This window comes from Lissotriton helveticus, chromosome 11, assembly GCF_964261635.1.
Source record: "Lissotriton helveticus chromosome 11, aLisHel1.1, whole genome shotgun sequence".
Classification (NCBI taxonomy): Eukaryota; Metazoa; Chordata; class Amphibia; order Caudata; family Salamandridae; genus Lissotriton; species Lissotriton helveticus.
In genome coordinates, this window is record NC_136072.1 from 772,553,264 (window position 1) to 772,581,128 (window position 27,865).

A 27,865-nucleotide genomic window follows, 5' to 3' on the forward strand; every position below is an offset into this window, starting at 1 on the left:
TACCCAATGACATGTCCTCCTATACAAGGAACATTACAGTGTAAATATGCTAAACGTTTTACTGGTATTCACAAATTTTGTCTACACAACACACAATATGCAAGTAGTGCAGTGTTTACAGTTTGTGCATCACTGAACTAAATACACAAAACACATAATTCAGCGTTTCCATAGTGCGCCTCTGGCTGCATGAAGTATAATACGAATAGTATAAAAAAAGAACTTTCGATTGCCATGTTTTTCTGTCCAGCAGCGAAAAAAATCGACTGTTTTGAAGGTTAAATTTATGACTGTTTAATTTTTTCTAGGTGATCAAACCACCGCCACCACCGCCCGAGGAGGAGAGTGAGGTAAGAAAAGCACCTCAGGTCTCTTCTAGGTTGCTCTCTCTGGCCTTCCAACATCCTCTCACTGACTAGGGGCCAGTTTGTACAATTAAGCTATGTTTCTATGTTATCTTTTTACTGTTATCGAGTAATGACCTGCAGAATGTGATTTAATGGCACGGACACAGCACTCTAAATATAGTACTGTATAATTTCCACAAGTATACAGTTCTGACTTTGTGATATACAACCCGTACAGATGCAGGGCTATGCAGTTGTTGATTATCACATGTGTGCAGAGATATCATAGTCCTAAGTGGTATGCAACACGAACACGTGGATTCATTTTATTTGTTTTTTTGCGTAGTGCTTATGACAACAACGGCCATTCAGTGCGCTAGAAGGTTGGTATACAAAGAGAGGAAAGGGGATTATTTTAGAACAAGCATGATTGGATGCTCTCTGTATTGGTTGAAGACTGGCAAAGCAATTTGCTGAACTGCATTCCAAATGATTGTGATACAGGAGAGATTTAGGTACTTTCTGGAACGTCACTAGGTATGCTTTAAGGTATGATAGGGTATGTAATGAATAGTTATATAGCGTTTACTATCCCTGACGAGGCACTGAAGCACTTTGTGGACGGAAAGCCTACTACTCGGAGTCCAATGTTAGGGATTTAGGGCCTGAATTCGAGTTTCTCACAGAGGGTACTCTGTTTCAAATGCAACAGAGTACTCTGACCACTAAACCCTCGGTCCATCCACCTCATTTAGATATGGATGGACCTTAAGAACTCCATTGATGGAATACTTCCTCCAACAGCTCGGTGGATTAAGGGCAATTAGTGTGGAAGAAGAGCAATATACCATCCGCCATGTTTTAGGGTGTACAGTGAAAATGCTCGCAGGGTGTGGGGGTCATTCGTTTTTTGTTTTCAAAAGCAAACTATCACTTTGGAAGTTTGTTTTTGAAAAACTAAAAACTTTTGAAATGTTTGGCATACATGCATTGTGGCTAATGGTACTGCCAGTCAAACTTATCCTACATTGACAGGAACCACCATGTTTGCAGTTCCTGTCAATGTACAGAGGGATGTCCATGGGGCTGGTGGGTGCAGGTACCTCAGGATGGTGGAGGTAAAGTCCTTTGCTATCCCTCTGACCACCAAACTCGAAATCTACCCATTAGTCATGCATAAGGATTGCAGGTTTTGATACTGTTTTCAAGCTGTGTTATGCAAATATATTGTGCAATTTGTTATATATGGAGGTTGAATCTGTGTTTTTGGAGTTAGAGAGATTCTTCACACCACTAGGAGTGATGAAGTGGTAATAGAGAGTACAAAATAAAAAGTCATTGCATGTGTATCACGCTGGACATATGGCGAGTCTGGTTGCTGGTGGAAGCTGCCCTTCGTTGCCTGGTTGGCAAGTAGTGTACCATCAACTTGAACAGTTTGTGGTACATCTGGCCATAGAAGGCCTTATGAGCTAAGCAAATGGCTTTGAATTTACCTGCTTGCTTTGATGAGTCAGCAGGTCTCAGTAGATAAACTGGCCATGGTTCCAGAGGTGGATGTGGTGACAGTGCAATTAGCAAGTGTTAAGACTATGTGATATCAAACTAAGTGCACAGCTACATAATATATGATACCCACAAGGGAATAGGTGATCTGTATATCCACAAATGTAGGGCAATTTGAAATATGATAGTCACAATTGTAGGGTTGCGTCATGATCAATATACTCAAATGGAGAGCTTGGTGACACGTGATCTACATCTAATTGCTTAATTTTTATAAACAATATTTTGAACACAATATTTATGTCTAATACTAAAGCGCTTGCTCGTCCTATGGTTAAAGACTATGCTCGAAAATGGTAAAAGGCTTTGTCATTCAGTAGCCATGTTTAGTAGAAACAAGTATTTAGGATCAGGCATGATAGCAACCTCAACAGTCATATTCTGGACATAACTTATTTAGGGGAATATTTATCATTATTTCAAGCAATGTAGCAAGATACTTTGGTGCGCTGCATGAAAGGGAGAGGGCAGGAATGCGCCATCTGTATTAAGATATGGCAAACTCCTACTCTATGCTTGTGCTGGCGCACAAACTGCTGCTAGCGCCAATTCAGGCACCCTTGTACCATGGTTCAAGGCTGCCTGCGTTGCAGACAGGATTGTTTACCATCCTCTGGGACGTTTTCCTCTTTCTACATGTGATGCAGAGTGTCTTGTTAAATATAATTCTAGGTTTTGCGTCGCTCTTGCGTTATCTTGCATAGCACAAGTGCAACTCAAAACTTTGATAAATGTTCCCTTTAGTATTTTGAATGGTTAGTGGTTGGTGGAGGTCAAATAAAGATGGAAGGAAGATATATAGTCTGATGGATGGTGAAAAAGTTATGGAGTGAAAAGAGCAAGGTCCTGCTCCGTCAGTTGTAACAATGGGTAGATAACTGGTCCAGTACAAGTGACTTTGATTAAAGTGTAAAATACCAACAAGTACCTCAATGAGTAGGAAAGAGATAAGTAGAATCACACCAGCCTCAGCTGTGAAGTGGGAGATTTTGGGACATATCAATGCCTCCTAGGGGTCAATCCCTGGCCCTACTTTCCTGCCTTTGTGAGAATGCAATGCAACTGACGTTATCCCTGCCCTCCTAACAAAAACCTGAGCCCAATAGTCTTAACTGTGAAATGCGACTGACTCTTGCCGAATCCTACCAGCCTTTCAGAGGATCCAGACTGTCGGGAAGTGTCCTGATGCCCCTGTGGACCAGTCTAAATCTGGGCATGGACTATGCCTTCTGCCATGGGAAGATGCTGTAGAGGTCTGAGTAATATTCGCCTCTTGGTGAATCAATCTTGAGACGAGGATTCCAAATTAAGCCCTGTCAAATATGCCCTAGCCCCAAATTATAAGAGACTGTAACAGGAATGGAGCCTTGATTGGGTAGTAACAGCATATCCTGACCATTCTGAGCAGCCTGCCGTCAGAATGGTTGGTCCAGCACTCCTTGCGAGTGGTCATTCACAGCTGTTTCCAAGATGAGGCAATCTGACTGTATCAGAGAAAACACCCACTTTTCGATGCAACTGCAACCCCTCCACCCCACTAGTTCTGGAAAACAAGTTTGTTCCTGGGCATACGTCCTGGAACGAACATAATTGTTTCAAGGTCTTTGCCTGGAATGCCAGCCTGGGGCTCGAATGACAGAGGAGGGAAGTGGATTAGCATGCGGCGTGCGAAGGAGGGTGCGTAATGTTCTCTTCCGCCAGTGCACGCGAACTGCTGATTTTATAGAGGACACCGTCTTCCCCCTTCCCCATCCGCAGTCAGAGTCCGGAAAGATAGTCAGACCAGACCCAGCTGGAATCATTTCAACCCAAGTGGTGAACTACACCCCTCTTATGGCAGAACTTCCTGGAATCCTAAAAGAAATGAAGCTCTGCAACACTATACCAAGGAAGCATCCCCCTGCTCGGCAGCACACACAACTGCCCGGTAGCCAGTCCGGCCCTGAAAATCCCACTAAAACGCCCAGGGCCCGTTTTAGCCCTTGTGGCGCGCGGCTTGACAATGTTTGTTGGCACCACCCCATCTGTGGTGGTGGTGACCACCTCCTCCACGGGTTCCCTCACCACCACCTTTTAACAGTGCTCCTGAAGTCTCCATTATGACTCTCCTTTAGATGCATTTAATTAGTTATATAGCGCCACTCCTACCAGTATATGGTCTCAGAGCACTTTGCATCACGCGCCCATTACACCGAGCCAATCATATGTGTGTAAATCAGTGTATAGGAAATGTTACATAAGCCAGAGGGATACAAGGTGTGGCAATGACGTGTCATCCATACTGGTAGGTAGTATAGTTTAAGAGTGTTGGTCTGGAGAAGCACAAACTCAGAATTGGGAAAACGGGACACCGTAGTTGGGGGTTCTCTTTATTAATAAGAATTAATTTCTACCTAAATTAACCCTTTTCCCAACATTAATCTATGCTGTAATCTATACTTTGCAGTGTGCATGCAGTTCTTTGATGACAGTTAATAATTAACAGTTCTCTACGGTGAATTTGCCTCATAAACTGCAAGTAACAGAAGGATGTCTCTTAGAAAAGCTGTAACCCTCTGACCTATTTACATTATATGCACTTTATGATCTGCATGGTACACATTCTTTGCAGCAGGCATATTATACCTCTGTGCTACTTTATGAGTAGACAAAACTTCCATCCCTCTCCTGGAAGACCGTTAATCCCTGGAGTTATCTTGCCATTTTTATTGTTGCCTGGAAATTGCTGGAGGCAATGAAGAAGCAGCAGGTGTTTTTAAAACCAAACTAAACTTGCAAATTCTGTGACCACTGAAACCAGCACCTGGTGCAGTGGCACGAGTAGCACCACCCTAGAACCGGTCCTGACAAAGCCTTCAGCTAAAAAGTGCTCGCCATTATCAAGTCCTTACTGGCAAGGAGAAATTTGAGAAGTGTCCTAAATGCATGCAGTCTTGTCCTTTCCCAAAAAATCCAGACTTTGATGTCAACAACTTCAGATCCCTCCAAACTTCCCATCCCTAAGTAGTACAGTCCAGAGTCTGTTATGTGGTACTTGTCATCCTGAATTCGTAATCGAATAAACAGGAACAAGCACACCAGAATAAAAAGGAAAAAAGACAAAAGCACTGGCCTGATGAACTACTCACAAGACAGGATTATGTTAAAATATCGACTACAGAAATGTCATGCTCTGGCCAAAGTATTGAGAACCAGAATCTCGAGAAGGTGAACGCATAAAGGGAAGTATGGGTTTACTATTCTTAAGTCCGCTTCTACATACCTTGAAGATATATATATTGTCAATGTACATATATGTGGAGTTAAATAAAATAAACACATTCTATAAATACTTATCTTATTGATATTTTGGTCCTCAATATTTTGGCTACAGCACAATAGTTTTGATGTTAAGTTTGCACCACATTGTGGAGATCATATGATGATGGAATACCACAAAGTTGACCTTTAAAACCTGAGAGTTATGAAACCTTTTAAACATCCATCCATTTCTACGGTATAGCTTATACTCAAGCCATGGCTCTTCTATGGCACACACAGTAACCCTCCGGGTGGAAAAAAATTATTTCTTCCCAAAGAACAAAGCAAGCCCAATCTTTTTTATCAGCACGTGTCTATACATTACATATGTCCACAATCATAGAAAAAAAACTCTGATTTGATTTCCTCTTTGCAACACATTCAAAATACAGAAACCCTCTCAACTGTTCATATTCTGCAGAGTCCGCTAGGACATACAAAGTCTTTCCTGTGATATTCAACCTATGCACAGGGCTTCTGGGAGACCTTCATGCAAATCTTGGCATTCCTGGCCATCAAAACTCTAGAGACAGCCCTACAACAACGCCTCCTTCCTACTAAACATAATCCACCTGAAATCCTGCCGGATGGCCATCACAGCTTAGATGTTATGACATTGAGCTCAGCCAAATCCAATACCTCACTCAAAGTCTTGAAAAACACAATTCTCTATTTTCATACTTGGTTTTCAGAGCTGTTAATTGTATGCCTCCACTCCTGGACTGTCAAGTAAAACACTTCTGTTTGCACTCCAATCAAGCTTGTTCTATATTTCCCACCACAAAACACAGTAGAATTTGTCCAATTCCAGCCTCGCATGCTCTACTGAAATGAGAGCATTCATCACAGCCATCAACTGCAGAACTATGGTTATTGGCATGGTAATGTCAAGAGTGTACTACAGCAACACACAACTCCTTAGACCGCCTCACTGTTCACTAACCCCCACTTATGCTGTGTTCACCACAGCAGCACAGACTATTACAGGAGTCATTCACCACATCACCATCGTACTCGAAATCACTTCCCTTCTTACTCCTAGAAGCCCAAACCCTTCATTACAAGTGACAAAACTAACCATATTTCTACATTTTTGAGATAATACTGTGGTTTCCAAAAAGAATCAGGGATGCAATCAATGAGTGCTTTTCTCGTTTTGAAGGCAATTTATTGTGTAACAGGACGATTCTACAGAAAAATGTAAAATTTGAGGGCCTCATTTATGAGGATTTGCCATAGGGCAGCGCAGCAGGCCTTTCAGGTGTGCTGCCCTACAGCAAACGGAAAGGGCAGGAATGTGCCGTATCTATCACGTACGGCACAATCCTGTCCTTTTCCCCTGTGCCAATGCAAGCACCTTTGCACCATGGTGCACCGGTGCCTGCATTGCAGGGATGATTATTTTTGTCCAGGAAGGGAAACCTGCATTTTTGTAGCACACATAGAAAAAGGAAAAACGAGAAGAAATAAAGACATTTCTCCCCGTTGTGCCTCCCTTACCCCTCCCCTGGGGAGGTGCAAGTTGTTGCCGCTGCCTCAGAGTTGCTATTCCTCAAAAATCTGGGGCAGTGTCAAAAAGCCAAGGATGTTGCTGGGAACGCCCCCAGCAGCACCTATTGCATGCCCCTTTAATGCATGAAACTGCGTTGAAGGGAACAATATTTGCAAGGTAGCATTAAGCCAAAAAAAGAGGCTTAGTGCTGCTTTGCAAACATGGAGCAGGCTCCTGTATCTCTGGAACGTCACAAAAATTGATTTACCGGCAGCACAAGGTAAATGAGGCCCTGAGTTAGATCTTGGAGAACAACAGTTCATCCCTTTCGCCAACTGGCTACTCCGACACGTAAATAAAAAGTAGCAACAAAGTAGCAGTAACCCATCTACCAGTTCTGCACATCTCTACGTGTCGTGTTTTGCAATTCCCTGTAGTTCTGTTTGGCTGTACACTCCACTGTGGGGTGTAGTGTGACGCCAAGGTACGAGATATATTTCTGCACCCATGAGAAAGGTTAGCTCTCCTGAAGAGTAGCCTAGAGGTCCCTCATAATGTAAAGTCATAACATTTGAGATTTTTATTGTTGATCTTAAACCCTGATGCAGAACCAAAGGTGTAAAGCTCATGGAGATGGGTAGGGAGATTGGTCTGCGGATTCATGAGCATCAGCAGAATGCCATTTGCATATTAAGCTACCTTATGTTCTGCTTTACCAAATGTGACCCTGGCAATCAGCGGGTTCCACCAGACCACCTATGCCAGGGGCTCAATGCAGAGAGCCAACAGAAGTGTAGGTAACTGACATCCCTGGCACATCCCCCTCTTTATTTTATTAGGGCCTGATGCCGTGCCATTCACCCTAACCCTCACCCACAGGCTTGTGTTAGCCACTTAGGGCCAACGTTCTGGAACCTGGTGCCATCCTGGTTTTGTTAAGGACAACTCAGAGGAAGGATCATTGTTTCTAATCAAACGCTTTACCAGCGTCTATGGACAATAGAAAGGTTGGGTTCCCTGTACATGAGGCCTTATCTGTTATGTGTTTTTTGTTGTGATGACAGCCCTGCTCAAGGATAAACCCCGTTTGGTCAAAGGCAACTGAGTCCTGCATATATGGGGCCAACCTGCAAGTGAGGATGCTCGCGAAAATCTTTACATCCATGTTAAGAAGCGGCGGTAGGAGGCTCATATAGTAGGGTCTTTCCCTGGTTTAGAAATGACAATGATGATGGCCATTTGCATCGTGGGAGTAAGTGTTGAAGTGTCTGTAAAAGAGTTATGTACTCTAGTCAGGAGGGGGAGCCAGTTGTGGGATAAACATCTTATAGAAGGTGGTTGTGAGCCCATCTGGTATTTAGACTGAGGAACTTAAGTTGTGAGTGTGCAGTGATCTGCCATGTGGTCTCTCAGAATATATTGCAAGGGTGTGGGTGTCTCTTGTGTGTTAATCATGTGGTGGCTTGTGGTGCAGATGGCATATTGTGTTACTCTGGTGTCCTTTCCAAATCTCCCCATGAAGTGAGTAAGCAAACTCATTAAACTATCACTCCTTCAACTTGAGAATACCAATTAAGATGTAAGGCTAGGAAATACCCATTAGGTCCATGCTCCATCATACCTGTTGTAATCCGTCTGGTTCCCTCCAACCCGGCTTCCCGCAGTGTGCAGCTTGTACATCAAGCAACACTTCCCCCCATTGCATCTCAAGTTGGCCAGAGTCCCAGACTTAGGGTTTCAGGCTGTCAGCGTGGAGTTTCTACAGAATGCCTGTAGCTCTCGCTAGATTTCAATGACTGTGGGCTTCGCTTCTGGTTGCCTTGCCCCTTTCCCATTCGTCACGGCCGGCTCTCCTCGCTGCTTGATCTGCGGAGGAGGAGGAGGGTTCCCGCTGGGAGTGGATCTGTGCCAGCACCTGCAGTTCCAGAATTGCGGCCACTTCTGTTAGGGAATAAACTGCATGGGTTTCATTGTTCCAGGTGAAAAGTAATTTAACGGGATGAGTCCATGAGTACTTTATTGCTTTACTTTGTAGGAAGGAAGTGACTGGTTTCAGCTGCCTGCGCCGCAGTAGGGTATCCAAGGATAGATCCTGGTATAAACATATCGTAATGCACTTGGATTGTATAGTTCTCATTTGGCGCGATGCTTCCATAATCGCCTCCTTCTGCTGACAATAGTGTAGACAAGTCAGGATGTCTGGTAGAGCGTTTCCTATATTTGCACCTCTGTTAACCCTACGAGTCCTGTCTAGTTTCATGTCAGTCATAGCCAGATCAGGGAGAACGTGCTGGAGTAATTATTTTTCATACAATTCATTATCTACCTTTTCCACTCCCTGTGGTGCTCCTCAAATGCGTATGTTTGATTGGCGTTATCTATTTTCCAAATCATCCAGGTGGGCTTGTAGTGTGAAGTATTGATCTGGCGAATTGATCAACTCCCTTCTATAAGAGCCATGATCCTGCTCCTTCGCATCTGTGCGGTTTTCTAGGCTGGAGACTCTTTGGTCCAATTTCCACAGTTTGTGTTTCATGTCCTTCACGACTTCCTCCTGTAGGAAGGAGTATCATATCCAAGGTCCTCCATGAAGGCCCTGGTTAGTGGTGGCTCTGCTAGTGAGGGTGAGTATCTATGTGGGGAGGGGATACTTGGTAAGCATATCTTTAAGGTAGGTGCCTTGAGTTTCGCCATCCTGTCCGGAAGAAGGGTCTGCAGGGGCACTGCTAGGCTCAGACCATCACAGCACTCTCGCTGCATAGCCGCCTTGCAGTCGTACCTGTGAGGCCCTGGGTGCAGTCTGAGCAGATGATCCATTTGAGGTGATAGTTTGGACACCGATGCACCCGGTATCACCCCTGTTGTCGTGGTGGCTCCACGGCGGTCCAAGCAGAGGGGGCTTGAAGCGTTGTGCGGCTGATGACTAGGTGAGGGATGTCAGCAGTCTCCTCACTCCACAGGGAATCCACACACCCAGGCGGCTGGTCCACAGTCATAATTTCTCCCACGCCCCGGGCCCACCAGGGCCACCCATGTGACCGCCCTGGCTTGGCAGTTCGGGCTGGACTGTTCCCATGAGGCACAGGGTCAGACTGATTTGCATATGGCCATATCTGAACTGGGGTGGTGGAGTGAGCTAAAGAATGATGATGGATTAAACCCAAATCAGTTGACTAGGGGTGAGTGTTTGATTTGCTCAAGCACTCTTTTCATCATCCCCTTTGATATCGCTTTGTTTACCCATGTGACCGACATCTGTCCACCTGATGAACATCACCCTGACAATGTGGGCCAATCCAAGGGGGGCACAGTTCACGGCCGGAGGCCCACCTATCGGCCTGGGAGAGTCCTCGGGCCATCAAGGAGGCTAGAGAACTGGTGCACGATCCTCCGGCTCCCACGTCATCCAAAGGGGCCGTCCTGTGCGCAGTTCAATCCAGGCCTCTCGCTCCTCTCTATTTGGCCCAGAGACGGTGGGCAGCGCTCGCCTGCAAGCAGTCCGGGTCCGGTCCTTGAGAGGTCTCTGTTTTTCTTTTCCCCCTCTTTGTGCCTTGGGGCGTTCGTTGGGGGTCAGTCTGTGCCGAAGCTGCAGTGGACAGAGCCAAAGTACTGTCGTGCTGCAACCCCGGCTGCCAGACTCCAACAGGTCTGGCGCTCCCAGGGCAGGCCCACTCGGATTGGCCGCTGTCAGCTGGCTGTGGTTTTGTCTCTACTCTCTGAGGGGCCCTAGGGGTCTGGTCTCTGCGGCAGAGTAGCCACTGCTGCTGCCCACCCCTGGATATATAAATTCAGGTGGCAGGGGTAGGTTGGCAATGGAACCGGGAGGCTGGGCACCGAGCAGAGGAGAGGTGCTCCTACTCCATTGCCATCTTGGCCATGCATCCCTTGGCTGCTGATGAAAGTTGAAATCTCCCTGTGAAAATCTTGGTACAAATGGCGAATTACTGAGGGAATCAGACCAGTAATTTGCAATTCCCCTGGTAATACTCCCAATGCCCCCAATAACTCCTCATTTCTTAGTGGACCCTCAGAGACCAACTCATAACGAGTCAGATTTTCCCCACCACCATAGGATAGATTGTAATTCTATTTGTGTTTGCAGGGCCAGTACTGTGGGATTGAGGGAGGCTCCAAAATGCACGAGGAATTTTATGGTTTAACTCTTTTATTAAAGTTTCAGTAAAAACAAAACAAAAGGATCCCAATCGAGGAATTTTATGAAAGTACATGAGGTCAATGTGGCAAAGGGTGTGACTGTGATCCTATTGACGTCATTGAGCCACTGGCATGTCTAGATATTAGGGCAATTCATTATCTGGTGAAAGTGATCACACACGCACACACTTATGTTATGGTGGGGCTCGTTTGATTTCTATGAGGCTTTTGATATTGTAAATGCACTCTAGTTCTGCAAGGCCTGCGTCATGTGGAATGAGCCTTCTTTAAAATTAATGAGGTCAGTGTTTTGTAGATTGGCAGAGACTGTATGAGGCCCCTGACACGGTAATGAGTGAGATTCCTCTGGTGGAAAAGAGGCCAATGAGGTAAGGTGTAGGCCCAGTGGAGTGAGATAAGGCTATAATTCTATAAAAGTTATCTAAGCCAATGCTGTGTGAGTGAGTGGTACATCATGGATGTGCATGACGCCAGTGACGTGACAGTAAGTGTGATTGCACTGATGTCAGTGAATTCATTGGAAGGGCTCTGTAATGGGGGATTTGACTATCCACCCAGGGATTCTCTAAAGCACAAAAAGATATGATGGAGGCATACTTAGGCGTTTACAAGGCTAGTGTCTTCGAACAGAGGCGTTTGAGGCCAGCGGTATGGGAAATGCGTGAGACTTTTAGGAATGTTTTGGGGCCAGTGAAGCACATGTTGAGAAGAAAGGGGATTAAATTAAACAAATATAGCCCAAACCGCTACCTGGCGCAGCTCCCATCCAGTCATGGAATCAGGGTCAGTCCAGGGCTCTACCTTGCCAGAGTGAGCCTATAATAAGGATATTCAGATAATTAAAATTACTGCGGCCTGACACGACCTCACCTGGGCCAAGGCCAGACAATTAAACGGCTGCACTTCCGCCCCACGCTCAATGCCACGCGCCCAGGGCCGGTGCGCTGGCACGAGACCCGAGCGCGAGGGCTGCGTCCAATTACAAGTCAAAGAAAGTGAAAATGCGCACCGATAGGCACGAGCACTCCCGTCAGTGCACTGTACGGGCGGAGTGTGAGGGGGATGAGGGCACGTGACAGCAAGGCCAAGGAAAGCCGAGTTAGGACACTAAAAACAGGAGTACCCAAGGTCAGATTGACCCACAGAGGTCAGTGAGCGGGCTGTTTTCATGGCTGTTTGCGGGACTGTTTTACGGTCTCGTGGGTAGGTTTTTACAATTAATTTCCGCAAACGTTGCCTGCAGCATGCACACATGAATGTAGACTTCAATATCTTGAAAACAATAGAGCTGCATAATTTTGTGTGATTTGGGGAGTTTAACATTACGCCTGTATTAACGAAATTCAAGAAATGACACCATTATGCATGCCACTTAGCATAAGTTCACGCCATTGATCAGTGGCGGCTGGTGACTTTTGAAAGTAGTGAGGCGTAAAAGTTGGGGCTGAGTGTTACATCGGAACCAAGAAAAGCCAGCAAGCCCGATCAACAAAAGGGTATTCGGGGGTTGTCCCCTCTGTTAAAATGTTTAAAAAGAGTGCACTTTAATACAAAATTATTTTACATGCAATTAGACATGGGGTCACAAATTTAAAAAAGTTCTAGCATCCTTAAACCGACTGACTTGCGTACACAACTGAACCTTTTATAATCTGTATATGTAATTGTGATTGTTTGTATGTGTAGGTTGCATTGCCGCTTCTTTTACTGAGACAATTCTGTGACCATTCTGTGTGTGTGAACCTTGCACTGCTGTGGCAGTACTGTACATGTAGTGTGTATGAAGAATGAGCTGCTGTACTGTACCTGCTATGTGTGTGTAAAGCTTGTGCTGCTCTTGCCTGACTGTTCATAGTAGGCACATATCTATCGCTTTGGGCCTGATCGGATATTTGGATCCATTTCACAAGGGAGCAAATGCAGCTCCACTTCTAAAGGAGCGAGCAATGTGCAGCGAGGGCCTGGGGTGTCTATGTCTATTCAAATAAAGGAAATCCCAAATTCAAAAGAGCATAACTCCTTCACTGTCAACCATTTTCGTGACTCTCCCACTGTAGACACCAGCAGCCGAAAGTCTGTCCGAAGGAGGCACTGCCTGCAACAGCTCGAGCTTAGAAATGAAAAAGGCACACACGCTTTAAAGTTGACCTGAGAAGTGTTACAATGCGTTGTTTTGGCAGTGCACAGTTACTTGAGGAACTGCACAAGTGCTAATCATAGCGCACAGGTGAAGTAGTTCACAGTAGCTCGTTGTAGTGCACAGTGGTGTACAATGCCCAGATGCTAGTAGAAAAGAGTTACTTATTGTAGTGTCCAAATGTGGCAGTGCCCAGTACACAGTTACAGAGTAGTGCAAAGTTGGGGCAGGATACAGTTGGACTGGTGCACATCTGTAGTAGTGCGCAGTCAAAGTAATAGACATTACATTTCGAAACGTCCAAGATATGGTGACACACCATTACTTGTGGTAGTGCACCTTCCTCGAGCACTGTCACTCGCACAGTGCACTACTGCAGTGGCACTTTGTTAGAATAGTGTGCAGCCGTGGTCATGCACAGTTGGACTAGAACTTACTTGTGTTAATCCTCTGGTGCAATACTGTCACACAGTTACTCGTGGAGGTTTGCTTAATTACTAGTGTACAGTTGCTTAAAGAAGTGAATACTTTCACTGGCATGGACTGGTGCACAACGATGTCAGTGCACAGTTGCAGTCACACTGAATTTTGGTAGTGAACAGTTGGAGCTGTGGACGCTTGTTTTTGGGAGTGCTCAAAAGTGATGGTGCATGTTAAATTGTGGTAGGCAGTGCACCGGTTTTGCAGCACACTAACAATTGATCAATGCTAGTGAACAGTTGGAGAGTTAGAACATCGGATTAGTGTGTTTTTGTGGTAGTAAGGTGTTTGACTAGTGCAGAGTTGTAGTGGTGCACAGCTGTGGGAGCACACTGTGGAAATCGTAGTGCATAGTTTGAATAATAAAGAGATGTTGGTAGTACACAATCGGGGCAGATTACCTTTTACTTTTGACAGTGATCGAATGCAGTGTACTGGTAGGTGTGACATGACAGGCACATATTTGTTAGCGCACTGTCACTTGTGTACGAAGAGGTACACCGCACACATAGTGCACAGCTGTGGTAGTGTGCAGTATGAATAATAGTACAGAGATGTGCTGGTGTCAGTGCACTGGTGCAATAGCGCCCAGTTAGAGCACTGCTGATTGTTCATGGGAGAGGAGCGGTCAGCATGGCCGGAGCTCAGATGTGGGCCCGGCTCTGAGCAAGCAGGTGGCTGCGTATGACCCCATTCCCCACTAGTTCTGAGGAGCTGTCCTTCACCCCTGTCTTGCACAGATTCCTTTCCTGGCACCATCGCCCCAGGCTCGGGCGTCTCTAGTCTGCATCTGATGAGACTGGCTGCAGGATAGCTTAGATCAGTCTCCTACTGACTTCGGCCAGCTCACCTAACAGGCCACGTCCTGCATGGGGGGGGGGTACGCGCAGGGAGGGTGGCGGGACGCGTAATTAAATGAATAAATAACATAAAAATAAACTTACCAGGCATCTCCTCCGCCGGTCTCGCATGTCATCACGTCTCCTCTCACAGACGTGGGACTGACTTCTCCCCGCTCATTTGCTTGACTGCCAAGTGGCAAATCAGAAGACTGGATGGACTGCGGCCGGCTACTGGCCTGTAATCTGGCATATTACAGGCCATGGGGCGACTGTACATCACCGCCCGAGCAGTAGCCTATCTGCAGACTCCTGCACTACACTAGGCATGCGCAGCATGCCTAATGTAATGTCAATGGAGTGGGGGTGCTGAAGTGAAAAGCGCCTCTCGCAGATGCGCAGTTGGAGTCTGTACTCCTGCTACTCAACTCGCCTGCGTGCGTTGTTCGTTTGTTGTTGACTCATGCGCATTGGAGGCTGTGAGCCAGCTGCCAGCACAGGTCAGGCTGGAAATGTAAACAGACGAATTGTCAAAGCTGTCAATTCGTCTGCTTACATTTCTTGCTGCCGGTTGCCTAGAGGGGCGCTGCCCCAACGCCCCTATGGACCAGCCGCCACTGCGATGGTAACACGTTTCTGTGACTACAGAACAACAGAATGCAAGTGGCAATTGTTCGTGGTGGTTTTGCTTATCCTTGTTGCAACAATTGACGCCTTCCGCCCAAAAATATAGCGCAAAATGGCGGATTTGCATTTCAGTTAATTACGTAAAATTTTGGGTAATGTTACTGAACGTTTGCGGAATTACGTGAAAGCAAATTGCGCAAACTTCACACACCCCGACAAAACACGAATACAGCTTGTCTCTACAAGTTTAAAACTGACCGATTTGCAGAATGTGGCCCACTTCTTTAGCTGTCTGATTCAGTAATGAGGAGCACTTTTATTTAGTTGCCTGGGTGTATCTTCTGTCGCAGTCTGAACCTTGTAGTACTGATTCCCATGCAGTGCCTTCTGTTGTGCCACAGTTGCAGGTCCCCCTCCTAATGAAGAGGTATCAAGACCACAGGAGATTGAAGTCACATGCAGAGACATGTCACCCACGAAGACAGATTAGGGGGATAGACAGTCACATGCCACAGACATGCTAGCCGTGGCAAATTCACATGGCACAGACATGACACGAAGATTGGCAACACGGTGGAAGTCATGTGATACACATGGCAGTCATGAAGCGGGAAAGAGGTCACATGATACAGACATAGCAGCTCTTATCGTCCACGGGTAAGAAGTTACATGACGCAGACATGGCATACATGGATTGGGGCTGGGAGATAAAGTCACATCCATGGCAGCCACATGGAGATTGGCCAGGGGGAGGAAGTCATGTGACACACTCAAAGCATTCATGAAGGATGAATGAAGAAGGAATTCACATGGCACAGACATGGCAACCAAGGAATGGGAAACCGACACTATAACGTGGGCATCACATCGCGATTCCCTTGCAACGCAGTCGTTACAATGACCGCACTGTTACCATGCACTGCCAATACTGCGCAAGTCATTACATTGACTTGCAGCAGATGGTCTGCTAACATTAGAAATAGTACAGTTTACTATTCCAACACCTTCCCTACTGTTACGTAGGCTGGAGTTGGATTAGTAAATTATACATTTCTAATGTCGGTACGCCATCTACTTCATGTTGATGTAGTGACTTGCGTAGTAATGGCTCTGCGTGGTAACAACGCGGTCGTTGCAACAACGGCGTTGTTATGGCACACGTTGTGATGACGCGTTGTAATGAGTCATATTCTCAAGGAATATGGCAAGGGTGAATAAGTCACAAGGTACATACACATAGTGGTCATTTGGGGTGAGCCAGTGATAGAAGGTTACACGGCTCAGATAAAAAAGGCTATGTGTAATGGTCAAAGGAGAGAAACCGTCTGATATAAACATCCAGCCATATATGATGAGTGAGAGGCAATAAGTAACTGGGCGCAAAATTGTTGCAATGTGGATGGATAAACAAGCTTTATTTCCACAGAGATTGCATGAAGTCTCTTTTTACCAACATGGCGGCTGTTTCATTTACCATGTGTCGCTCACTGCACACGAGTACCGCCCCAATTCTTAACATGTAAAATATTGCCAAACTCGCCTCATTTGTGGAACGCACTACAAACCACATTGAGAATCAAAACCTTAAACAGTGATTGCCCTATACCATTAGTGGGTTACCCATCTTATAACATAGACACTAACCATGTATAGGTAACATTTATCTGCCCCTAATTTTGAGGCGCTCTTCTTTTTAAGCATTGTACTTTGCCTACATGTTTGAAGCATTATGTGCGAGGGCGACCTTTCCTCTTGTTTTTTTTAATTTTAAATTGAAAGTAACTTCCTCTTCCACGGTTTATGGCAGGAGAATAGGGAATAGTGTTAGTTTGCGTTTAGTATTATGCTCCAAAAAGAGTTTCACGCGTGTTTCAGCGCTGGCTAAGTGCACAGGAAATGGTCAAGTTGATGCCATTTTCAGTCCACAGGCTCACTGATGATTTCTCCAGACACGATTTTGGAAATCGTTCAGCCCTAGGCTAGTACTAAATTCTCGCTTTGGGGAAGAACAACTCCAGAAACTTTGAATGTTGTTTACAAAGGCTGTGCTACTGGAAGCAAGCAGAGCTCACAAAGTATCACCCTTCAGCTTAGCCATTTACTCTGTATGTCCTTACCATCGCACTAACAACTTAGTTTACCCGATGCCCCTCCTCTACACAATACACTCCCTTTAAAGCTCTTAAGGTCTGCAAGAGGTGTTACAGGAGTTCATATTCTGTGTAGAGTGTGTGTGTGTGCGTATATGTGTATGTTTTTGTCAGTGTGGGCATGCAAAAATCCAGGGTGTAATCTGACCGACACCTCACCATACCCGACTGAAAGGGCCTCTACCCAACTATTTGCTACAGAATACATTTTTATGGGAGTGTAACATCCCAAACAAGCCGTGTGCAGCTAGGCCCCTGCCTTTGTTGAGCCACACTGGCGACTTCTCCTTCTACAGTTGCACCGAGGGCAGCCCGTGGCCCTTCTGAACTGGTGCCTGACCTTCTTTGCGCTGTTAAATCCAGGGGAGGGATTGAAAAATGTCTCATGGGCATGCGTAGGCAGAAACCAGCATCCATACCCCTGCAGACATAATGCTTCTCAATGCCCTCCCTAGTCTTCCTCAAACAACTCAATGTGCTGAGGGCTAATCCGTCTATCACCACAGGCAGAGCACAAGTCCGATAAAAAGAAGTGGGGGGACTGACAATATGTAAATGACCCCATGACGTCACGTGTCCCGGTGTTTGAAAATTACAGCGGGACACGTTCAGCTTATTTCTGTGGGGCCTAGCTTCTTGGCAGAGGGGACGGCGTTCACCCTGTGAAAAGAGTGGGGGGACGCCGTCAACCCGCATGTACCCCCGACTCGAGCCCTGGCCCTGCCTTTCCACATGCAAAGGATGAGATTGTGAAGTGGGCACAGTAACCATTGCTATTCCTCCACCGCTAGGGGGCACTGAGTGCACCTGGTAAATCTGCATGCCCGTTGACAAAGAGAACCACAGACCCTCAGGGGGACCAGGCACTGAAGCGTTCACTGACTCATTTACAGAGATACAATCTTCATGGGAGAATTAGGAAAGGAGTTTCAGCATCCTCTGAGAATCACCACATATGTTGGTAATACACAGTAAAATACTTATCCAATTAGGATAGTTGTAAAGAAAATGTAGAAAACAATCTAAACGGCGTATCAGACTAACAGGAACTAAGCCCTGATGATTGCTGAACTTTCATTAGTCCCAGCAATTGTAGACCACACATGGAGTTTAGAATTGCGGTCAAAACGTGTGAACCCATAGTTCTCTTTTACGTAGTACCTTTGCTCCAGTATGTTTTCTGGAGGTACACAAAACTTTGAATTTAATCCTGGTGTCAACTGGTAGTCAGAGGAGTGCTTTAAATTTAGGTTTGATCTGATACCACTTTTGAAGGTTAAGGCACATTCTGGTTGCTTGCTTCTGAAGAGTTTGGAACATGACAATGAGGTTACCAGGAAGGTCAGAATAGATTCTATTACAGTAGGTGAAAGGTGTATGGAATAGGTCTCTTCACGGCACATGAGCCCTCCCCTATCTTACTAGATAAAGAAATGTGGGGCCCATTTTCCTTGCTAGCATTAGGGCCCAGCTCACGCTTACTACACATGGATCAGGGTTAGGGTGACCAGGTGTCCCGGATTTGTCCGGACGGTCCCGGTTTTTCACCAGTTGTCCCGGCAGATTTCCGGAAATGTATCTCATGTCCCAGCTTTTGGACAGGCCCGGTCTGGCCGTAGCGGGCACCGGGCAATCCCCCGGTGCGCCGCACGGGTGGGGGCCGGTTTTGGGCCCCTGGGGGCCGTTTTTGGTACAGGGCCGTTTTTGCAGCAAAATCAGCCCTGTAACAAAATCGGCCGAAAACCGGCCCAGGCAAAGAGCTCGGCAGTACCCCCCAACCCCCCTTCGGGGGGAGGCTGCCGAGCACTTTGCCAGGGCCGGTTTCGGTTCTCAGTCCGGCCCTGCTTTTGGAGAGGGTCGACTGAAAACGGCAGGAGGTTCTTTTTATGTTTTACAAAGCAGGGCTGGTTAGCAGTTGTTTCAAGAAAGCAATTTAATTAACAGGCAAGGTACCTGGTTTAAAAATTGCATTTTATTTATGTTCTTACTGCCTGTTCTGTAATTCTCTGCTGAGGAGCGCTGTGCCGCTCGCTTGAGGTAGAATTGTTGTCCTTCTTCTATTTTTGTGAAATGTCCCAGTTGCTGGCTTTAAAATTCTGGTCACCCTAAACAGGGTTCAAGCAATGGGGTGGGAAAGGTGTGGTTTTAGATGTGTTGGTGTGTGTGGGTGTGTGCATGTGTGTGTGTGTGTGTGTGTGTGTGTCTGTGTGTGAGGAGAAAGCCTGGTTTGAGCATCATGCCTCGGAGAGATAGCCCAGGCGAATGGCAGAGTAGCCAACCTGCTCTGCAGACCCGCTGCAGATGCAGAATGATAGCTGTTTCCCTTTATTTCTTTTCTTGAATTAGGAGACTGGTGCATACTTGCTGTGCCTGTGTTGATTTGGGCCTCAAAGCAATGGCCCATTGCACAGGACGTCATTTAGGGGTATCCAGGCGGTTCAGCTGTGACCCCTGCCTTCCCCCTTGAGACCTCGGGCACAGCCTTTGCGACCCTTGGCCTCAGAGGTGGAAAAATCTGTACCAGGAACACAGGGCCAGCTTGTCCTTTTGGATGTCAGTTGGGGCAGCACTCTTCTTGTTTTCTATCAATGTTTTATTACGCTAATAGTGAATAATATATTATTTAATATTAGCATAAAAAAGAATGAAATAAAATTAGCTGGAATATGACCCTCACTGGCTGCTGAGATAACTAAAAAGTACTTTTAAATGTATGTTGTATGCATGCTTGCGGGTGACAACCTGTTTATGTGAGAGAGACTGTTTGAGCACGTGTGGGTGAGTGAAAGCTAAGTTCAAATAACGTGTGATGTCATTTCCGCTACCCCTGGCATTTTGTGAATTGACGTTCATGCCATGGCAAAATTGAAGCAGAGGGGACACCTAGGTTTGGGCATCAGGAAAATGAGAGATAGAGGGATGGCATGAGATAGCAGCCCATGTTGTTAACAACGGGCAGAGAAGGCAGCCTCACAAAGCAGTAGCCATTGCTAGTGAAGCAGGTGCAGTGGCACTGGGGCTCAGGAGTCTGAGAGGCCTAGTGCATCAGAATTATGAATGTCTTACATTAAAAAGGAGGCATGGAGGTGCATTATCCTCGCTAGCATTTACACAGAGAGCACCAGGGTCGGACTGGCATTAGCGGGCATCAGGAGTTTGCCTGGGAGCCTGAAAGGGTGGGGGCCAGTTTTGCAGCAGTGGGGCCCGTTTTTAGCAGTGATGCTACAATAGTGGCCCCCAATAATAAAAGCAGCAGTGCTTCACACTTCCCCCCTGCCCCCCATCCCCACCTCCCTAGGTGCTCGTCCGGCAAAATTGCTAGGGCTGTTTTGGCTTCCCAGTCCGGCCATGTCGAGCACCCTTACCCCCAACTGGGTGGGGGGGGGGCACACATGGGAGCTCATTTTTTTTAGAAAGTGGCAGACAGCCTGTTTTAAAATTGTAGTAATGGTCCAGCATGGTGGGAAAGGAGTTAAAGAAGAAGGAGGGATGGCCTGCTTCTCAGGGTGGCAGGTATCATTGGTGCAGCAAGGGCAGTTGCATTGGGGCCCAGTAGTGCAATGGGCTCACAGCATCCCTGTTATGGGAAATATCATTTTTAGTCAATTCGTTTTTTTTATGCATTTGGTTGTTTATGTCTCATATTTAGTATGGGCTATGAGCTACAGGAAAGCACACTTGGAAAAGTCCCATAATTCCAACCCCCTGCGACCAGTCATGCCCTTGCGACTCTCCCAGCCTTTGCAATAAACATTTGGAGGGGTTTATGGCTACAAAATATTTTGCTTAGGTTGGGCTCAGAACAAAATAGTTTGAAGGCCTATCTATGGATTACAGCCATGCGCACATCTTTGCACCATAGTACAGAGGTGTCAGCATATTGGTGTAAAGCAGTACAAAGTGCTAATTGCACTAAAAAAATAAAAAAATAAACTTTTCCAGCGCAAAGTAGTTTTGCTTTGGAAATTAAATACCTTATCAAAACTTTACACTACTGAACATCACTGTGTGCGACTTTCAAAGGTCAAGTGGGAAAATATTCACTGCCAAAGATCCTTGGGCTGTTACGTAATGCACCAGCTGATTATGGATAGAGTTTCTTCCCCACCACTTCCTTAGTTTTTTAATATTGCTGCGGCATTAGCTGCGACTTTCCCTCTTGTTTTCATATTTAATTGGAAGTGACTTCGTGCGGCACAGTAAAAAAATGGAGCATAGGAAACATGGCTAGTATACATTTAATAATCTACCATCAAAATAAGTTGTAAATACATTTCAGGGTGGTCAACTTTACAGGAAATGGCTACGCTGATGCAGCTTTCAGACCATAGGGGCCACTGATGATTTCTCCAGACACGGTTTTTGGAAGTTAGCTATTAAATACCTACCAATTTTTTCCCGGTACACTACGCGAACTCTAAAACTTCATCTTCATCTGAAGGTAGCGCCGTGGCAATTGTTATTTCGCCGCTAGGGGGCAGTGAGTGCGCCTGGGAAATGTGCGTGTCGGTGACCAGGCATGCAAGCGTTCGATGACTTGTTTACAGAGAAGATATCATCGTGGGAGAGTTAGGAAAGCAGTTTTAACTACTGATAGTAATCAAAATGTTTGCTGCTAATGCAGAGCAATGCGTTTTTTCTAATTAGATAGTAGAAAAAACATGTTTTTACAAATACATCCAAGAGCCCCACTTTAGAAGAACAGGGAAACGAGGCATGATGACAACTTTAAATGTCCTTATTTTGCAGTAATTTCAGGCTTCATTTGCAAGCAAACCACACACATCCATAAGAGAAGAGCATGCAAACCTTGGTCAACAGTCAGGGAGGTCTATATGGAAATGGGGATTTTGGTTCACAGTGGCGGTTCCTCCGCTAAGGCGGAAGAGCGTCGCCTCACTGCTCAAAAGAAAAAATAACGTGTCGTTATTATCATTTTATTTTTCCTATTGATGTCAGTGGCTCTTGGGGTGGGGCGGGGCTACCCGAGTAGGGGCAGGAGTGATTTGCACTCCTTAAGTGCACATTACTGCTTGGCCGGCCCTCTTGGGCAGGCCAGACATTCATGTGCACTCTGTATGTTCCCCACCAGGCTGCAGGAACATGCGAGGTACATGCAAAGCCTCCCTGTCCCCATCTGAACGTCTAACCACGGCGCTCAGAACAATCACAATGCTGCATTGCAATGTTGTGATTGGCTTTGGGGACCATGGGAGCCTGGGTGCTTCCTGCTGCTTCCTGCTGCTGTCGGAGATAGGAAGAAGGAAGAGGACTGAAGAGAGATTGCAGCTGGCTGGCCCAGGTAAGTTTTTTTTTTTTAATTTCCTTCCCCCCGCTTCACCACTTCCGTCCTGTAGCAGCCACTACTGCTCATCAGGCAATACCTTTAAAAAGTTGATATAGCTTGGGTAGTGTAAAAAATAGTGGTGCAGCACAGAGCCAAAGGGCGCATAGCCGCAAATGAAGTAGTCAGTAGGTAGCCTCACCCATTCATGCCATTGCTTCCTGAGGCCTCTGCATCCCCCCGCACCCCATGGATTACTCTGCACACATATCAGCTCTGGAAACAGGTGCATTTAGAGTGCAAATTCTAACTCTATCCACCAGGTGTGGCATACAGTGTGCAGTGAGTGAGTACTGAACCTCACCTTACATTGTGTGACACTCGCAATGAGTAAGATCTGAGGTCTGGTAGATCTGGGGCAGAGGCAGGCACATGTCAGGCTAATACCTAACATACAACTTGGGTTTAACTGAGCTATACCTGTTTTTTAGAGGTAGTACCAGATGGGTTCCATTATCAGGAAGGTTACAGAAAATGTGGTGTTGCTTGAAGGAGGGTCAATCAATCAATCAAGTCATTTGTAGAGCGCACTACTCACCCGTAGGGTCTCAAGGCGCTGGGAGGGGGGGGGGGGGTGCCGCTACTGCTCGAACAGCCAGGTCTTGAGCTTCTTCCTGAAGGAGAGGTGGTCTTGGGTCAGGCGCAGATCGGTGGGAAGTGAGTTCCAGGTCTTGGCGGCCAGGTAGGAGAAGGATCTTCCTCCTGTTGTCGCTCTTCGGATGCGGGGGACGGCGGCGAGGGCGTGGTTGGTTGATCTGAGGAGGCGCTTGGGAGTGTAGAAGTTGATCCGGTTGTTGAGGTAGCTCGGGCCTTGGTCGTGTAGGGCTTTGTGTGCGTGGGTGAGGAGACGGAAGGTGATTCTCTTGTTGACCGGGAGCCAGTGCAGATCTCTCAGGTGTCCGGAGATGTGGCTGCGTCGGGGGATGTCGAGGATGAGTCTCGCCGAGGCGTTCTGGATCCGCTGGAGTCTCTTCTGGAGTTTGGCAGTGGTTCCGGCGTAGAGGGCGTTGCCGTAGTCCAGTCGGCTGGTGACGAGGGCTTGGGTGACCGTCTTCCTCGTCTCGGTGGGGATCCATCGGAAGATCTTACGTAGCATGCGCAGGATGTTGAAGCATGACGAGGAGACGGCGTTGACTTGTCTGGTCATGGAGAGGGAGGAGTCCAGGATGAAGCCCAGGTTGCGTGCGTGGTCCGTCGGTTTGGGCGCGGTGCCCAGGGCGGGGGGCCACCAGGAGTCGTCCCAGGCGGAGGGCGTGGAGCCCAGGATGAGGACCTCCGTCTTGTCTGAGTTCAGTTTCAGGCGGCTGGTCGTCATCCATTCGGCTACGTCTCTCATCCCTTCGTGCAGGTTGGCTCTGGCGGTGGCGGGGTCGTTGGTCAGGGAGAGGATCAGCTGGGTGTCGTCAGCGTAGGAGATTATGTTGAGGTTGTGTTGGCGTGCGATGGCCGCGAGGGGGCTCATGTAGACGTTGAAGAGGGTGGGGCTCAGTGAGGATCCTTGAGGGACGCCGCAGATGACTTTGGTGGCCTCTGACTTGTACGGTGGTAGGCGGACTCTTTGTGTTCTACCGTCGAGGAAGGAGGTGATCCATTCCAGTGCCTTCTCCTGGATTCCGATGTTGCTGAGGCGCTGTACTAGGGTGCGGTGGCAGACAGTGTCGAAAGCCGCGGAGAGGTCCAGGAGGATGAGGGCCGCTGTTTCTCCGTTGTCCATCAGAGTTCGAAGGTCGTCGGTGGCGGCGATGAGGGCGGTCTCGGTGCTGTGGTTCGCTCGGAAGCCGGACTGTGAGGGGTCGAGGGATCCATTCGTCTCGAGGAAGGCGGCCAGCTGTTTGTTGACGGTCTTCTCGATGACTTTGGCCGGGAACGGGAGGAGCGAGATGGGACGGTAGTTCTTGAGGTCGGTGGGGTCTGCTGTGGGTTTCTTGAGGAGAGCGCTGAGTTCGGCGTGCTTCCAGCTCTCAGGGAAGGTGGCGGAGTCGAAGGAGGTGTTGATGATGTCCCGCAGGTGGGGTGCGAGGACAGCGTCGGCTTTGTTGAAGACGTGGTGAGGGCAGGGGTCAGTCGGAGATCCGGAGTGGATGGAGTTCATGGTGCGGATGGTGTCTTCGGTGCTGATCGGGGTCCAGGTGCGGAGGGTGGTGGTGGGTGGTGTCGTAGCGGTTGTGGCTTGCGTTGGTTGGTTGTTGAAGCTGTTGTGTATGTCCGTGATCTTGTTGTGGAAGTAGGACGCGAGGGAGTTGCAGAGTTCTTGCGACGGGGTGATGTCATTGTTTCCGGCGTTGGGGTTGGATAGCTCTTTCACGATGTCGAAGAGTTCCTTGCAGTTGTGTGCGTTGTTGTCCAGCCGGTCCTTGTATGCATTTTTCTTGGTGGCGCGGATCAGTTGGTGGTGCTTCCGGGTGGCGAGCTTGAGGGTGGTCATGTTGTCCGTCGTTGGTTCCCTTCTCCAGGCTTTCTCGAGGGCTCGACAGTTCTTCTTGGAGCTCTTGAGTTCATCGGTGAACCATGGTGTTTTTCTGCTGCAGGATCTGCTGGGTGGGGTTCTCAGAGGGGCGAGTTCGTCCGCGCAGTCGTTGATCCATTTCGTGAGGTTGTCGGCGGCCTGGCTGGGGTTCGCTGAGTTGGCGGGAGGGTGCTGGCTCAGGGAAGCGGTGAGCTGGTCGGCTGTGATCTTGTTCCAGCTTCTTCGAGCAACCTGTTGCTGGTGGTGGTGGATCGTCGTTCTTCTGAAGGTGAAGTGGACGCAGCTGTGGTCCGTCCAGTGGAGTCCTGTTGCGTGGCTGAAGGAGACGTCTTTGCTGGATGAGAAGACGGCGTCGAGTGTGTGTCCGGCGAGGTGGGTGGGGGTGGTCACCAGTTGCTTGAGTCCGAGGTTGTCGAGGTTGTCGAGCAGGCTGATGGTGTTGCGGTCGTTGTTGTTCTCCAGGTGGAAGTTGAGGTCCCCCAGGAGGATGTAGTCGGCGGAGGGGAGAGCGTGCGGGCTGACGAAGTCGGCGATGTCCTCGCTGAATCGTGTGCGTGGTCCCGGGGGTCGGTAGATCAGGGTGCCTCTGAGGGTGGTGGTCGGGTTGGTGTGGAGGGTGGGTGTATTCAGTACTTTCTAAAGAACATAAGAAAGGGAGCCAACCGCATCTGGGTGGGGAGGGGGATTCTAGATCTTATGTATGTACATGGTATTTTTATAGCAGAAACCTATCCAAAAGTCTGGAGGAGCACTGTTTAGGGTAAAAGACAAGCATAAAGCCAATACGTGAGGCAGCTTGGTTTTAGACGGTTAATGGAAGTGATGTAGTGTTCTTTAAAGAGGTGAGTCTGCAACTGCTTCCTAAATTGGTGCAGCGCTGGGGAGGTCCTGATGGATACGGAGAAATTGCTCCAAATCCTGGGTGCATAGATGGAAAAGGCCTGCTGCCTTGTTTTATTCTTTTTTGCACCTCTTAGTCCGCTGTCTGATGGTGCCAAAAACCATCCCAAATGGTGAACCTGTCTACAAGTTAGGCAGGGTACTTTGAAATTGATGCAGCTGGTTGTGAATCAAGTGCAGGCCGACAGGGGAGGCCAATGGAATTTCATCAGGTTGTGGTTGGTGTGATCATATTTCTTTAGACCCTGGATGACATTTACTGCTGTGTGTAGCATATCCTTGCGGGGTGCAGAGTGGAGTTTGGAAGGCCATGGCTCAGGGCATTACCACCATTCTGACGGGAGACTGAGAGTGTTTGAAGAGCAGTTCTGAAGCTCCTGCCTGGAAGAAACAGTTTCACTTTCTTTAGAAAGGAGGGATAGTACTAGGCTATCTTTTTAGCTATGTTCCTTGAAGGTAAGTTTGGCGTCCAGGGTGAATCCAAGCAACTCGGCATTCGTGAAAGTTGGTTTCAAAGCCGTCAAGATTGAGACAGATTTGTACTGTTTCATGTTTGTTGTTCTTGGCAATTACCAGAAATTCTGTCTTGGTTGAGTTGCGCTTCAGGTCTGGAGGACGTGCAAGCAGTGTTTGAGGATTGGTTGTCTGAAGCAGAGGAGACTTTCAAGTGAAGTTGTGCATCATCGGCATGCTGGTGAATCTTTATGCTGTTATCTGTGAGTAGTGACCAAGCAGTAACATGTAGAGGTTGAAGATGCTGGAGACAGTATGGAACCCTGGAGGCACTCTGCAGGTGATAGGGATCTCTTGGGACATTGCCGGTGAATCCCATTCAAGATTACTGGGTGAGAATGAGGGTGAGAAGATCGACTACGTCTAAGCCAGCGGAGAGACAGAGTTCATCTTCATCTGTGGTCAGGAGGGCATTGTCTACAGTGTGTAAAGTAGTGGTCTCTGTGCTGCTGCATGATCTGAAGCCAGAATGGTAGTCATGGTGGAGATGTTCGTCATTGATACAAACTTGGAGTTAAACAAAGACAGTTTTTTCAATGATATTGCCAATGAATGGCAGGTGACAGGATCTAGTGTAGATTTCTTTAGGAGTGGGAGAATCTGGCCTCTCGAGATCTTCTGGCATGATGCCTATAGTGAAGGAGGCATTGACAATGGTGAGTAGGAGTGAGAGAGCATCCCCAGAAAGAGCTTTGATGAAGGACCATGGTAAGACATCATCTTAATGAGAACTGACTTTGAGGGAGTTGAGTATTTCGTTGAGATCTGTGAGAGAAAGGGATCTAAAGGATGCTTTTTTCTAAGGGAAATTGTAAGAAATGAAGCAGGCTTGGTGTTGTCAATGTGCTGTAAGTATAGCAAGAGAAGACTTGGCAACACATCTTCTCCTTCAGACATTAAGCTGTTGATTTGGTCGCACCTGAAAAACACATCTCTGGAAGTAATTTTCAGTTCATAGAGAACCCTGACACCATTGTAGACTGCACTTGACCAAATTTAAAGAAAACTCCCCAGAGAATTTTTCAGGTTTGCCTGGCACAAAGGAGACAACAACTTGATAGGGCTACATTGACAAGAGGGAGATATTTGTGTATGTCCCAAGGGCTGAAGTTATTAAGCTAGGAATAAGCATGCTAGGAGAATGGCATAGTTATCAGAAAGTCAGCTGTGCTATTTAAGAATCATTCATCATACTCATAGACCACTTTTCAACCAACTATGACTATTTCTCCTCTTGTCCTTTTTCCTCAACAGTGCCATCAGAATCCAGCTGCTTATGGTATGAGCTATTTCCAGAACTGCTTTTGGTTCCCAGTCCGGCCCTGCCCTCTCTCCCCATCCACCTCTGCCTCTCCCCACCTCCCCCAAGGACCCATTACATGCTGCCCGTCACTCCTCATTCACTATCTAGATTCAATGTGTTGGCCATCTTGCCAGTATACAAAATAACAATTGAATAGGGCTACCCCCTGCTATTGGCTTTGTCTATACTTGCGTCCCAATTCTACAAGCATTGACAAATCCAAT

General features: G+C 47.3%; 1 protein-coding gene across 1 annotated transcript in view; it reads left to right on the forward strand.

Annotated features, from left to right (window-relative positions):
• ANTXR1 (ANTXR cell adhesion molecule 1) overlaps positions 1-27,865 on the forward strand; it is a 551,130-nt gene that overhangs the window by 349,626 nt on the left and 173,639 nt on the right. The window contains exon 14 of the mRNA XM_078666668.1: positions 309-350. Coding sequence (XP_078522794.1) covers positions 309-350 — 42 coding nt within the window. The remainder of the gene's footprint in view (positions 1-308; positions 351-27,865) is intronic.